The sequence below is a fragment of the Macrobrachium rosenbergii genome, chromosome 37 (assembly GCF_040412425.1).
Source record: "Macrobrachium rosenbergii isolate ZJJX-2024 chromosome 37, ASM4041242v1, whole genome shotgun sequence".
Taxonomy (NCBI): Eukaryota; Metazoa; Arthropoda; class Malacostraca; order Decapoda; family Palaemonidae; genus Macrobrachium; species Macrobrachium rosenbergii.
The window spans coordinates 19,262,520-19,278,203 of NC_089777.1; the positions used below are offsets into that span (position 1 = coordinate 19,262,520).

The 15,684-nt window shown below is 34.0% G+C and overlaps 2 protein-coding genes across 2 annotated transcripts; both read right to left on the reverse strand.

Moving 5' to 3' along the window:
- Window positions 1-4,134: 4,134 nt before the first annotated feature.
- LOC136825140 (uncharacterized) lies at window positions 4,135-9,997 on the reverse strand. Its single transcript, XM_067081173.1, has 7 exons — window positions 9,870-9,997; window positions 9,158-9,230; window positions 8,368-8,469; window positions 7,614-7,692; window positions 6,423-6,576; window positions 5,647-5,922; window positions 4,135-4,748 (listed from the first exon to the last, which is right to left on the reverse strand). Exons 1-7 carry the CDS (start codon window positions 9,916-9,918, stop codon window positions 4,666-4,668), a joined length of 816 nt encoding a protein of 271 aa, XP_066937274.1. The 5' UTR covers window positions 9,919-9,997; the 3' UTR covers window positions 4,135-4,665.
- A 177-nt stretch (window positions 9,998-10,174) lies between these two features.
- On the reverse strand, window positions 10,175-14,480 carry LOC136825174 (amiloride-sensitive sodium channel subunit delta-like). The gene is made up of 5 exons (XM_067081199.1): window positions 14,341-14,480; window positions 12,865-12,970; window positions 11,888-12,046; window positions 10,518-10,604; window positions 10,175-10,189 (listed from the first exon to the last, which is right to left on the reverse strand). The coding sequence occupies exons 1-5, from the start codon at window positions 14,478-14,480 to the stop codon at window positions 10,175-10,177; spliced, it is 507 nt and encodes a 168-aa protein (XP_066937300.1).
- Between the last annotated feature and the right edge of the window lie 1,204 nt (window positions 14,481-15,684).

Consider the following 15,684-nt stretch of genomic DNA (forward strand, 5'->3'; position numbering starts at 1 on the left):
GATAGATAGACAGACAGATATCTAAGTCATTAAGTAAGTAAGTAAATAAATAAACAAACAAATAAAAAGTAAGAAGAAATATAAACAACTTCGACCGATATCGGAGAATATTCGCGATCTCGCTCTCGGGAATTATTTTCACTTGACTTCAATGACGCACCTTTTATAAACACGGAACTTCATTTACATGATAATGCGGAGGGATGTTTTACCAGCAGGTTGGGGGACTTTTTCGACATAATAATGAACTGGGAAAGAGAATGTTCCCTTATTGATAATATCTATTCAGGGGTAAACATGAGAGTCGTTATCTTCACCGTTAGACGAGTGAGGGATCACTGACGTAAAATGCAGAATGTTTTTATATCAGTGACGGATCACTGATATAAAATGGAAAATGCTTTTATATGAGTGAGGGATCACTGATATAAAATGCACGAGTTTTTTTATTTATATAAAAAATATATACATATTTTGTATCTATGTTGTTATTATTATTATTATTATTATTATTATTATTATTATTATTATTATTATTATTATATTATTATTATTTAGAGGATAAACCCCTATTCATATGGAACAATTAAAAGAATATCTTGATCATTTGAAAGAAGTTACAGTAGATCATAGGAAATACAGAAAGATGAGATCGTTTATTAGGAAAAAGATAAATTAATAAATCAATAAATAAACAGATAAAAATATGAATAAGTTGGTAAAATATGCATACACATTTTACAATTCTTATGCATTATGTAGATTAATTCATACGAATAATTCAAGTCTTGTTTTCTTGATTGCTCTTGTTTGTTGACAGTGTTCTTAAACTTTTACAAAATTATATCTTCATATATATTTTCACTTAAATAATTCAAGCAGAAACTGAACATTTAACTAGATTTTATTGCTGGGAAATCTTGCTTTTAATATAAGATTCAACACAAGTCCTTCTCTTTCTTGGTCAAAAACCAAGACTTTGAAGTGAATAATTACGAAGCAACTAATATTGCAGGTGGAAATAGGATTAAATGAAGTTTAATAACAATATTTAACCCACGTTTTCACATTATGATTTATGAAGGAAAAATGGAAGTAACTCCTTTCGACACTAGTGCAAATATATCTAGGATAATCCCCTTATTTTCTAAGGTACGAATTATTTCAGCTCTTTCAGCTGTGAGCAAAATAACATATTATGCTCTCCTAGACAGGGAATAATTATGCTCTCTGCTCTCCGTATCTCAGAAAAAAAAAAAGTATAAGGGTCTGAAAACTGGGCGTGTTATCTGGCCCCACGATACCAGCCATTACTGTACATGAGAACGAATCTCATATCTTTTTTTTTTTTATCCTTCTTTCTCTGCTTCCCTTACCCTCTCCCCTCATTCGCTTCTTTCTGACCCTTCTCCTCTTCTTCATCTTCTTCCTCCTTTCCTCCTGCTTATTGCTCTTTCCTTACTCCCATCATGCCCCAGCCTTGGGGCGATTTCCTTGTCAGGAGGAAATTATACACTGAGGTGTCTTCCTGGTGTCTCAAGGATGAAACCCTGTTGGTCTTTTCCCTTCAACTTCTCACAACTTCTCACCCTCTTGCTCCTCTTCTCTCTCCCTCCTCCTCCTCCTCCTCCTCCTCCTCCTCCTCCTCCTCCTCCTAATACTACTTCTCTCTCTCACTCCCCACCATCAAGCGAGCCCCTCGCCAGACAGAAGAGATTCTACCTCACTGGTACCTTGAGATCCAGACCTCACGGTCTTCTGCCCATTGTCAAGAGGTCCCTTTGTGACAACTTGATCTGCAGTAATTGTGCCACGTTGAGGAAATGCGAAGCTTCTTTGTCGCTTCTTTGTCAAAGGAAAAAGTAGGGAGAAAAGCACGCGGAACCCTCGTCCACTGTATGCAAAGTGGTTCGTTTAGTTCTTTGTTGGTTTGTGCCTCGTCCTCTGAGAAATCTCGAGGTCTCTTTGTTGTTTGTGCTGGACAAAATTCTGGGATAGGTGTGGTGATGGTTTAGATAATAGATGTCGAATGTTTTAAGAAGTCTTTGTTGTTTGTGCTGGACAAAATTCTGGGATAGGTGTGGTGATGGTTTAGATAATAGATGTCGAATGTTTTAAGAAGTCTTTGTTGTTTGTGCTGGACAAAATTCTGGGATAGGTGTGGTGATGGTTTTAGATGATGGTTTGGAGATAATGGTTTAGAGATGTCGAATGTTTTAAGAGGGATAGGTGTGGTGATATATTATTATTATTATTATTATTATTATTATTTTTTTTTTTTTTTATTTAAAATTTCCAGCATGAACAGTATGCCATAAAAAATAAGACCAAAGTTAGCATGGATATAAGAATCTGTTTCATATTCAAGAGCTGCTTGTTTTAGAATAATAATAATAATAATAATAATAATAATAATAATAATAATAATAATAATAATAATAATAATAATAATTCATATATATAATATATATTATTATTATTATTATTATTATTATTATTATTATTATTATTATTATTATTATTATTCCCTACTCCCACTTTTCATACTTTTCAAACCTTCCAAAGTATGTCTTCAAGCTGTATCTCTATTTTATGTACTTTTTATACTTTACAAAAGTATTTCTTTTTATATACTTTCTATACTTTTCCAAAAGTATCCATATACTTTTATACTTTCCAGAAGGTATTTATATACTTTTTATGCTTTCCAAAAGGTATTTATATATTTTTTTATACTTTACAAAAGTATTCATATACTTTTTCATTTTTTATATACTTTACAAAAGTATTTCTTTTTATACACTTTACAAAAGTTACTTCGTTTTTATAAACGTTTTACACTTACCAAAGGCATATATCTTTTTTAAAACTCTTTATACTTTCCAAAACTATTTCTTTTTTTATATACTTTTTATACTTTCCCAAATTACTCCGTGAAGGCGATTCATCACCGGGACGGGCAAATTAAAAGTAAGCATCTGATAACAAGGGCATCGCTGCCCCGACCATTAAAAGCGTATTATGCAAATTAGGTCATTTCGCTAAATAATGGGCTTCCGGTTCACTGCGGAGTAGTGGGTACTTGTAGTAACTGTTATCAGCAACAGCAGCGTTATTGCCGTTGTTGCTCGTGTTATTAAGTTATTAATAATGTTTATTAGTAGGTAAATAATGCATCAGAATTGAGCAGATAATTCCAGTGTAGTTGTTATTATTATTATTATTATTATTATTATTATTATTATTGTGTATTTCTTGCTTTTCTGTTTATAGTATTGTTATTTTTACTATTATTAATATTATTATTATTATTATTATTATTTCATTATTATTATTATTATTTTTTGTGTATTTTTTGCTGTTCTGTTTATATTATTATTATTATTATTATTATTATTATTATTATTATTATTATTATTGTTATTTTATTACATTCAATTCTTCTTTGATTAAAAAAAGAATTTCAGTATTTTTTTCCATTGAATTTCTGTAACGCATTTAAAAATTAAATAATCAGATGATAATTTTAGAAATACGAATTATCATGGGACCAAAATTATTAGCTGAAAAAAATTTCTTTTTATTTTAAGGATGATAATCAGAATTTAAACGACGCGTGAAAAATACGTTCCATTTATTTGAAGAACAAGGCACATTAAATACACTGATCACACACACACACACAAAACATTATATATATATACACATATATATATATATATATATATATATATATATATATATATATATATATATATATATATATATATATATATATATATATATATATATATACACACATACAGGTATACACATATTGTATAAATATATATATATATATATATATATATATATATATATATATATATATATATACATATATATATATATATATATTATATATATACAGTATATATATATATACACATATATATATGTGCGTGTGTACACATGTATGTGTATGTACACAGAAGCTTACCCTTTACGTAGTGTTTTCAAAACAGAGTATATAACATCCAGGGTATGTGATATAACGAAAAATCACTGCAATCTTTATATATATATATATATATACTTATATTATATATATAAACCACACACATTGAAATTTACCTACACTGTAAAATAAAAAACCTTCTCAAGGAGTTGCTTACACTATAAACCACGTGTACTGGAAACTATCACCGCTGGAAACTGCCTACACTGGAATCACCTCATACCAGAAACTACCTAGACTGGAAACTCCCTACGCTGGACGTTACCTACACTGGAAACTACGTACACTGAAGTAAACTGGAAACTATCTTTCCGGAAAACTGACCAAACTAGAATTATTTCCTGGAAACCTTTACTGGAAACTGAACAAACTATAAACTATTTATGCTGGAAGCTACCTACACTGGAAACTACCTAAACTGGAAGCTATACACTAGAAACTACCTACAATGGACACTACCCACTCCGGAAACTACATACACTGGAAACTACCAAGACCTTTGTTCCAGTCAGCTGGAAAACTGACCTTTACTGGAAACTGACCAAACTATAAACTATTTATGCTGGAAGCTACCTACACTGGAAGCTATACACTAAAAACTACCTACAATGGACACTACCCACTCCGAAAACGACATACACTGAAAACTACCAAGACATTTGTTCCAGTCAGCGTTTCAAGAAGAGCGCGTTGAAAGCTTGCTTGGCCCAGCCAGCCGAATCGTCCTTGGACTTGTTCTCAGAACTGACTCCTGCAGAAGAAGAAGAAGAAGAAGAAGAAGAAGAAGAAGAAGAAGAAGAAGAAGAAGAAGAAGGAGAAGAAGAAGAAAATATTAAACTTGATTGCCTCTTGCTTAAATCAGTTTTATAGTTAAGTTTCATGACTTAGTCTAAGAGTATTTGAGAAATATTCAAAAGTATATGGGATGACGTTCCTAGCCATGACCTTTGACCCGATGTGACCTCACCACTGTCGACTAATTACCTGGTACTTTGTTCACTTATGTGTCTACTAAGGCATAGCGGAATCTCATTCCAGAAGGATTCCAGGGAACCGGAATGGTGACCTTTATTCCAGCCAGAGTCAAAAAATCAAACAAAACCCTAAAATATTCCAGGGAATGGAAGGGTAAGTTTTATTCCAGTCACATTCACATTTAACAAAACTGAGGAAATAAGGTCATAGGGCTAGGAATCTCATTCCAGGAGGAATAATGACCTTTATTCCAGCCACGGCCAAAACAGTTAAAAAAATAGACAAATAAGGTCATAGGACTAGGAATCTCATTCCTGAAGGATTCCATGGAACAGGAATGTTGACCTTTGTTCCAGCCACAATCAAAAAAACAAAAACACACCCACGTCATATAAGGTCATAGGACTAGGAATCACATTCCCGAAGTATTCCAAGGAACCGGAATGGTGACCTTTATTCTAACCACGGCCCAAACAAACAACCCCTAAAAAATTACCTTTATTTCAGCCACTGTCTAAACAATAAGCAAAAACACACCCGGGGCATTTAAGGTCATATATCTAGGAATCTCATTCCCGAAGTGTTCCAGGGAACAGGAATGGTGACCTTTATTCCAGTCACACACACAAGAGACGACCTGAAGCCGCCTGTGACAAGGGAGACTCACCACCCACCGATTATCCTGTCGACTGACGCGTCCAGATAAGCCTCCAGGTCCTTCTCGGACATCTCCCTCACTCTGGCCATCTCTTTCGTCAGCTCCTCCTTCTGGAGCGCCATGTCCTTCTCGAGCTGCGCCCTGTCTCGCTCCTTCTCCTGCGCCATCTCCCTCCTGAGGGCCTGTATGTCCCGCTCCGTCTCTTTAGCCATTTCCCTCTTCAGGCGTTCCAGGGCTTGTGGGGTGACGCAGCCCTGGCAGACGTCGTCAGGATACATGACTGTGGTTTGGCCTGGAGGGAGAGTGTCGTTTTTCAGTCTCGAGGGCGCTTGTAGGGGTTCTTTTTCGCCAGTCAAAGCAGGTTTTCGTCTCTTTCACCAAGCATTGCATGATTTGCAGGCATCAGGAGCGTACACTGAGATTATGAGTTATTTTTCTCGTCCCTTAATCCTGTAGGATTATGGGATAAGCCCCTCCTCATCCACCCGTCCATACATCCATCCATGCATTCATCCATCCATTCATCATCCATCCATCCATGCATTCATCCATCCATGCATTCATCTGTCCATACATCCATCCATGCATTCATCTGTCCATACATCCATCCTTGCATTCATCCATCCATACATTTATCCATCCATGCATTCATCCATTCATCCATCCATCCATCCATCCACCCATCCATCCATCCATCCATCCATCCATCCATCCATCCACCCACCCACCCATCCATCCATCCATCCATCCATCCATCCATCCATCCATCCATCCATCCATCATCCAAGTTACCTTTCCCATCGGCGTCCCGAATCCTTCCCCGTCGCGATCGTATCGACGTCAAGAAGATGTCGACGAAGAACTCGATCACCTCGACGATGCTGATGACCGACACGCCGATGAAGAGGCCGAGCGATCCCCCTATGTTGCTGAGTAGAGTGTCGAACTGTAAGAATCGATCAATCAATCAATCAGTCAGTCAGTCACTAAGTAAATAAATACATGTAGAGTGTCGAACTGTAAGAATGAAAAAATAAAATGAATCAATCAATAAATGAATCAATCAATCAATAACTAAATATATAAATAAATAAATGGGTAGATAAACAAATACTTTATTATATAAATAAATAAATAAATGTTATTATACATTGAAAAGTGAATAACTTTGTTTACACAAAAATAATTTTGTTCACTAATGAATAGCTTTCTTTACAATTATGTTTGCAAGGGAAATAGCTTAATTTACAAACAGATAATTTTGTTTACAAACAAGTAACTTTGTTTACAAGCATATCTTGTTCACAAACAAATAGCCTTGTTTACAAACAACTTTGTTCATTAACAAATAGCTTTCTCTACAAACAAACCATTATGTTTGCACACAGACAACTTTGTTTACAAACAAGCAATTTTTTTACAAACAAGTAACTTTGAAAAAATTGCTATAAACTCACAATTTTGTTTACAAACAAACAACTTTGTTTACAAACGAGGTATTTTTTACACGCAAGTAACTTTAAAAAAAACTTACTTACAAACAATTTTTTTCACAAAACTCTGTTTACAAACAACTTTGTTTACAAACAATTTTTTTACAAACAAGCTATTTTGTACAGACAAGTAACTTTGCTGATAAACAAACAATTTTTTTACAAACAAGTAACTTTGTTTGAAGAAAAATGCTTGCAAACACAATTTTGTTTACAGACAAACAACTTTGTTTGCAAACATGGAACTGTTTACATACAAACAACTTTGTTTACAAACAAACAACTTTGTTCACAAACAAACAACTTTGTTCACAAATAAACAATTTTGTTTACAAACAAACAACTTTGTTCACAAACAAACAACTTTGTTCACAAACAAACCACTTTGTTCACAAGCAAACAACTTTTGTTTACAAGCAAACAACTTTTGTTCACAAACAAACAACTTTGTTTACAAGCAAACAACTTTGTTTACAAGCAAACAACTTACCGTGTAAGCAGGGGTCTCCTCGATGATCTCGTAGTAAGGAGAGTCGATGTAGATATTCAGCGTCAACAGATGAGTGTCTCTGATGATGTCAGAAAAAATATATTAATTATAATTATGAGTTTTTTCTAAGTTCTATAAAAAAAATTTTACGTAATTTTTTTGGAGTTACGCAAAAAACAACTTTTGTAAAGCCTTCGCTTTGATGTTGGGTTTAGTATTATTTGTATATATGTGTTTCTTTACAATTTAGTCAAAAGTATTATTATTATTATTATTATTATTATTATTATTATTATTATTATTATTATTATTATTTACTGGCTGTATATTTAGTTATGTATTATTATTATTATTATTATTATTATTATTATTATTATTATTATTATTATTATTATTATTATTAACTACATGTTCATATATTTATTATTATTACTTTCGTTATTATTTACTAAATTATTATTATTATTATTTTGTTTATTTATTTACTGTAGACTGATTTATTATTATTATTATTATTATTATTATTATTATTATTATTATTATTATTATTATTATTATTATTATTATTCCATTCCTAACAGGCAAACTATAATTCCTCTTTGTGAAAAAGATAATAATATTAAATAAAACAAAAATCATCATTATAAAAAGACCAGGTCATTATTATTATTATTATTATTATTATTATTATTATTATTATTATTATTATTATTATTATTATTATTATTATTAAACGGACGAAACAGAAACATACCTCGAGCACAGACTGGAAACTTTCTTCCTGTACTGGTGGAGGAGGTTGAAATAGTAGTCATTGACCTTACTTGTTGTCACTTTTGGCAAATAGGTCATTTCCCTGTGGGAAACAGAGTTAATTAGTTCGTATGTAAGCGTACATTTATGTATTATATTGTGCGTGTGATGTTTGCGCATGCGTAGAGTGCATTTACTTATGCGTTAAGTGTATTTGATTATGCGTATGATGTTTGTATGTGTGTAGAGTGTATTTAATTATGCGTAAAGTGTATTTAATTGTGCGTATGATGTCTGTGTATGCGTAAAGTGTATCTGATTGTGCCTATGATGTTGTATATGCGTAAAATGTATTTAATTGTGCCTGTGATGTTTGTATATGCGTAATTGTATTTAATTATGCGTAAAGTGTATTTGATTATGGTTATGATGTTTGTACATGCGTAAAGTGTATTTAATTAGGTGTATGATGTTTGTATGTGTGTAGAGTGTATTTAATATGCATAAAGCGTATTTCCTTGTGCCTGTGATGTTTGTATATGTTTAAAGTGTATTTACTTATGCGTATGATGCTTGTATACACGTAAATTGTATTACAAGTTTCTCAGATACAAGGAAATATGCAGGTATGCAAATTTCGCTTGCGTGCATTTGCATAGATTTGCATGAGAATTAATTAACTTTGAGGTAATGAGTACTGCAGTGGCTTTAGAAATTTGAGAGAGAGAGAGAGAGAGAGAGAGAGAGAGAGAGAGAGAGAGAGAGAGAGAGAGAGAGAGAGTCACACTTACTTGCACGGCTGATAACATTCGCAATCTATATTTCCGTAAGTGAATTCATATTGCACGCGTTGCAGGCACACTTCTGGAAATGGAAAAATGAATACATTAGAGAGAGAGAGAGAGAGAGAGAGAGAGAGAGAGAGAGAGAGAGAGAGAGAGAGAGAGCAGAATTTTCTTGGCGTGAGGCTGCTTTAATCTCACGACAAGCAAGAGAGACAAAAAACAGACAGAGAGAGAGAGAACGATGAAACGACTGACAGAATAAGGAGACAGAGAGACATATATTGAGTAATTGATTGATAGAGACATATCCTTTTATTTTGCTTTTCACCTGTAAATCTATTTCTTAATTAAGTATTAATAATAACTATATCATCTGTTTTATATAGCCAAAATTGATAAATCACTTATCCCTTCATTATCATACCTTTCACCTACGCATATTTATTTATTTATCAACTTATTTATTCATTCCTCATTTAATCATTTTTACGTTTTTTCTGATTGTATATTATTCTCCTTAACCTTTTTTTTTATTTTAACAAATGGGTATATTTAATCAATTATGTATTAATTTTCGTTACTCATTTACCACAGACAAATTTATAATAATAATAATAAACAATGAATGATCCCAATTGACTTTTAATATTACAGAGAAAATTCTTCATGTGACTCCCACAATTAAAACAAAAACGCAAAAAATATTTCGTTGCCGCACCATCTACCAGGGACGAAGCACTGCAGGCGTTCTCGGGAATATTACTCATGTTGCTGTAGATTGGGCTGAAACTTTTGGTGCAGTTACACAGTTCTCTGATCCGATCCTCAAGGCACAGTGCTTTGCAAATCTGTTGACAAAAATGAGAAATAATATCAATATATAAATTTGATTTGCAAAATAAAATGGTCTGCTTCTTCTTCTTCTTCTTCTTATTATTATTATTATTATTATTATTATTATTATTATTATTATTATTATTATTATTATTATTATTATTATTATTATTATTATTATTATTATTATTAAAAGAAAATTATCTTATGATTTTATCAATATGCATCTCATATTTTGATAAAACTCGTTCAAAGCACCATTATTATTATTATTATTATTATTATTATTATTATTATTATTATTATTATTATTATTATTATTAATTTTCAATTTATATTCAATTTTTATAAAGAGAACAACAGATTCCTTATATATATATATATATATATATATATATATATATATATATATATATATATATATATATATATATATATATATATATATATTTTTTTTTTTTTTTTTTTTTTTTTAGAGAGAGAGAGAGAGAGAGAGAGAGAGAGAGAGAGAGAGAGAGAGAGAGGACTCTACCGGTCTTGAATATTCTGTGAAGGGCGCGCCATTTCTGTACCCCGAAGAACAGTTACCGTGTGGGTGGCCCAGGTGAACGTAGCTCGTCTGAAAGAGGAACAAAATTCGAAGTCAATAACGAGAGAAGAAGAATCGTGTATCATTCTTTTAGCTTTTATTTTTTTTTTTTTTTTTGGTTCTATAAGTCTAGTTTACTTTGCTTTACGAGAGGAGAAGACTTCCGCCGCATTCTTTTGGCTTTGTCTTACGAGAGAAGAATCCTATTTCATTGTTTTAACTTTTATTTAGCTTTATGAATCTGGTTAGTTCGCTTTACAAGAGGAAAAGAATCCTGTCTCATTCTTTTAGCTTTTCCGTACGAGAGAAGAAGAATCCTTTTTCGTTCTTTTAGTTTTTATTTAGATTTACAATTATGGTTAGTTGGCCCTGCGAGAGGAAGAGACTCTCATATCATTCTTTTAGCTTTACCGTAGAGGAGAAGAAGACCCCTATTTCATTCTTTTAGGTTTTAGTTAGCTCCATAAGTCATTAGCTCGCCTCACTATAGAAGGAGAATTTGTGTCATTCTTTTAGCCTTTATATAGCTTTATAAGTCTAGTTAGTTCGTCTTACGAGTGAGGGAAATTCTGTATCGTTCTTTTAGCTTTTTTTCAGCTTTATAAGTCTAGTTAGTTCGCTTTACGAGGGAAGACTGCTTTTAAATAAGAACCTATCGAATATCGTACATATTCCCTTAAAAAAGGGAATATTTCTATGCAGCTAAAGGCTGTAAAAGATAGTACAGCATCCCTTGAAAACCAAAGTTTGCTTTGAAATAAGAGGCTATAAAAGATCGTTAATATTCCTTGAAGAAAATAAAGATTGCTTTGAAATACGAAGTCACAGAATATCGAACCAAAATCAAGGAAGATCACTTTGAAATAAGAACCTACAAAACAAAATAATTCTCCCCTTTTAAATAAGTAAAAAATGCTCCGAATTTTCTTCAGCGCAATCGAGTTTTCTGTACAGCATATAATCAAGGCTACCGAAAATAGATCTATCTTTCGGTGGTCTCGGTATAACGCTGTATGAACCGCGACCCTTGAATCTTTTAACAACGGGCTGGTAGTGGCCTGTCCTATATCGTTGCCAGATGCACGATTATGGCTAACTTTAACCTTTAATAAAATAAAAACTAGTGAGGCTAGAGGGCTGCAATTTGGTATGTTCGATGATTGGAGGGTGGATGATCAACATACCAATTTGCAGCCCTCTAGCCTCAGAAATTTTAAAGATCTGAGGGCGGACAGAAAAAGTGCGGACGGACAGACCAACCCGGCACAGTAGTTGTCTTTTAAAGAAAACTAAAAAAAGGAAGATTCCTTTACCCTGGTGAGTCTGATGGAGGAAGTACCCGGCCCCACGTTGAAGCCCTCCTCAAGGGGAACAGGAAGCACTTCAGGACTGTGGATGGACACTCTCACGCCCACCTCCTTTGACAGGATGGCCATCCCTGTGCGGACGTTTAAGGTGATGTCGAGGCCGTGCTTTGAAAAAGGAAGAAGAAGAAGATGAGAATCAGATTGGGTACAGGTCGTTTACATATTTATGGTACGTTTTATTAAGCGTGGAGTTTTAGCATTTTTCGTGCTTTTTTTTTGGGGGAGATTTTGCTTGGTTTGTGGGGGTTAGATGTCTAATTTATATTTACACGTGGTCATATATATATATATATATATATATATATATATATATTTATATATATATATATATATATATATATATATATATATATATATATATATATATATATGTAAAATCTACTTGTCACTTTTCACCAAATACATATGTAATTGTAATAGCCACACAATGCCCTCTTAACTTCTCGAATTCTTCGCGCTTTTTTGGATGCGCTTGTCACTACAAAGCCTTACGATCCAAGCGCAAGAATATGAAGAAATTATGGTGTCTGGTGGCGGGAAACGAACCCGGGTTCCATAATCTCAACGAGGAGGCGTTGCGCTTGTATCTTGAGGTTTTGTAGTGACAAGCGTATCCAAAAAAGGGCGAAAAATTCGAGAAGTTAAGAGGGCACTGTGTGGCTATTACAAATATATATATATATATATATATATATATATATATATATATATATATATATATATATATATATATATATATATATATATATATATATATATATATATATATATATATATATATCAGAAAAATATCTCTACATAACATTGTAAATTCCAACTTTTTTATAGACAAACCTAACTGACAAAGATCTAAGTTTTATCTAAAGCACTAGGTATCATCCCGTAGGATATTACTCCATATTATTTCTCCCTCTCAAACTTACCATCGGCCCGACGCCCGAGGCCAAGTATGGTTCCGAATAGCCATCCAGAGGCGAGTTGAAGGAATAACAGCTTCCCATTTCGTCACTGGGCCATTTCTTGAAGTAGCTGTTTGGGAGAGAAGCAGGATATTCTTCCTCGTTAAAGTGCAACCCCTTTCGTTCCTTTTACTGTACCTCCTTTCATATTCTCTTTCTTCCATCTGACTTTCCTGAACCCTCTCCTAACAGTTGATTCATAGTGCAACTGCTTTGAGGTTTTCCTCCTGTTACACCTTTCAAACCTTTTACTGTCAGTTTCCGTTTCAGCGCTGAATGCCCTCATAGGTCCCAGTGTTTGGCCCTTGGCCTAAATTCTATATTCAGTTCAATTCGAACTGCGCGCCTTTTTTCCAGACAGTTTAATTATATCAGAAGTGCCTGTGTTTCGAAAATAATTCTTTCCTGTCATATCAGTAATTCCAGTCAGGATATTACAGTTTTTTTCATTTTTAAAGATGGTAGAAATTAAAATACTAAATATTGCACTAAAAATATTATGAAAATCCAAGCTCTCTTTGGGAAAAATGAAATTATCAATACAATTACATCCCTTGTAGGAAGGTGCATATTTCCACTGAGTAAAAACTGGTTATATTTGGACATTAGTTCACTGAAAAGATTATTTGACGAACTGCAAGATATGAAAACATAGGATTCTCCATCCAAAATCTTCTGAATGGGCTGACATTAAACTAGGCTTCCACCAGGTGAAGCAATCCACTGCCCTTTGCTCCATATGAATAAAAACCTAGAAACGACCAGGTCATTCATTCAGTCACCTGTGACCCACTGACCTCACCTGTTAATCCTAGAAATAACCAGGTCATTCATTCAGTCACTTATGACTTACTCCGCTTGTTGGTCGTAGAAATAACCAGGTCATTCATTCAGTCACTTACGACTTACTCCACCTGTTGGTCCTAGAAATAACCAGGTCATTCATTCAGTCACCTATGAAAAGTTGACCCTATAGATCACCAGGTCATTCATTCAGTCATGTGGCCTGTGCCACTCTGACCTCACCCGTCGACCCTAAAAATTCCCAGGTCATTCATTCAGTCGCCTATGAAAAGTTGACTCCATAGATCACCAGGTCATCATTTCACTCACCTGTGATCCTCTGGCCTCACCTGTTGGTCATTGAAATCCCCAGGTCACTATTTGAGTCACCTGTGACACCTCTGACCTCACCTGTGGATCCTAGAAACTACCAGGTCATTCATTCGCTCACCTGTGACCCTCTGACACCACCTGGTGGTCCTAGAAATCCCCAGGTCACTATTTGAGTCACCTGTGACCCTCTGATGACCTCACCTGTGGATCCTGGAAACTACCAGATCATTCATTCGCTCACCTGTGACCCTCTGACCCCACCTGGTGGTCCTAGAAATCCCCAGGTCACTATTTGAGTCACCTGTGGCCCTCGGATGACCTCACCTGTCGTCACACGGGTAGCCGTCGAATTTGCAGGAATAAATGAATTCTTTGGGAGAGATGCTGTAGTTCGCCTTCTCCTCCTCCGTCGGGATGAAGAGATCCGTCAGGTCGTTGAAATCGGACTCCTCTTTGCTGAGCATCAGTCTGAGAGAGTCCAGGGCCAGTTTCCCTTGCTTCCACTCGCTGATCCCTTTTAATGAATAATAGTAATGATAATAATAATAATAATGATAGATACAGTTGCATGTTTTTTCAGTGTACGTGTTCTATCAACATTAGGCAGAAAATTTCCTCCGTGACAACTACACGAGAGAGAGAGAGAGAGAGAAAGAGAGAGAGAGAGTCTGGTGTTTTTAACTTAGCAATAACCTTATAACCATGGAGAGAGAGAGAGAGAGAGAGAGAGAGAGTCTGATGTTTTTTAACTTAGCAATAACTTTACAACCCTGGAGAGAGAGAGAGAGAGAGAGAGAGAGAGAGAGAGTCTGAGTTTTTAACTTAGAAAGACCTTTTAACCCTGGTGAGTTTTTAGCTTAGCAAAGACCTTTTAACCCTGAGAGAGAGAGAGAGAGAGAGAGAGAGAGAGAGAGAGAGCACTCTTACTTACAGAACTGGGCCCAGCACGTTTCCTTCCCATTGCATAAGGCACACAGGATTCCATTGTTTTTCGTGTAATCACTATAAACTGAAAGAAAATTGATGTAATTGTACAAGTTATCACTGGTTATGAGAGCATTCTGAAAGGATACCATGAAATTTAAATGTAATCTATGGTACTACAGGATATAAATGTAATCTAAGACCGTACCTCAGGATGTAGATGCAATCTGAGGTGATCATCAGATTCCATCCTGCAATTCCTCTCTTTGTGATTCACTTAAAGAAAAATACTTATTTTTCATCAGATACCATCGTACAATTTCTGTCTTTGTGACTGACTGTAAGAAAAATACTTATTTTTCATCAGATTCCATCCTACAATTTCTCTCTGTGTGACTGACTGTAAGAAAAATACTTATTTTTCATCAGATTCCATCCTACAATTTCTCTCTTTGTGACTGACTGTAAGAAAAATACTTATTTTTCATCAGATTCCATCCTGCAATTCCTCTCTTTGCGGTTCATTTTAGGAAAAATACTTATTTTTCATCAGATTCCATCCTACAATTCCTCTTTTTATGATTGACTGTAAGAAAAATACTTATTTTTCATCAGATACCATCCTACAATTCCTCTTTTTATGATTGACTGTAAGAAAAAATACCTATTTTTCATCAGAAAAAATACCTATTTTTCATCAGATTCCATCCTACAATTGCTCCTTTTGTGATTCGCTGTAAGAAA

Coding starts and splice junctions, on each gene's coding strand:
- LOC136825140 (XM_067081173.1), bottom strand. CDS start 9,918: ATGAGTAATATTCCCGAGAACGCCTGCAGTGCTTCGTCCCTGGTAGAT. Junction 6,577..7,613: donor AGGAGACCCCTGCTTACACG/GTAAGTTGTTTG, acceptor CGATTCTTACAG/TTCGACACTCTACTCAGCAA. Junction 5,923..6,422: donor TCGGGACGCCGATGGGAAAG/GTAACTTGGATG, acceptor CTCTCCCTCCAG/GCCAAACCACAGTCATGTAT.
- LOC136825174 (XM_067081199.1), bottom strand. CDS start 14,480: ATGCTCAGCAAAGAGGAGTCCGATTTCAACGACCTGACGGATCTCTTC. Junction 12,971..14,340: donor GGCTACCCGTGTGACGACAG/GTGAGGTCATCC, acceptor TCTCCCAAACAG/CTACTTCAAGAAATGGCCCA. Junction 10,605..11,887: donor CCTCCATCAGACTCACCAGG/GTAAAGGAATCT, acceptor TTCCTCTTTCAG/ACGAGCTACGTTCACCTGGG.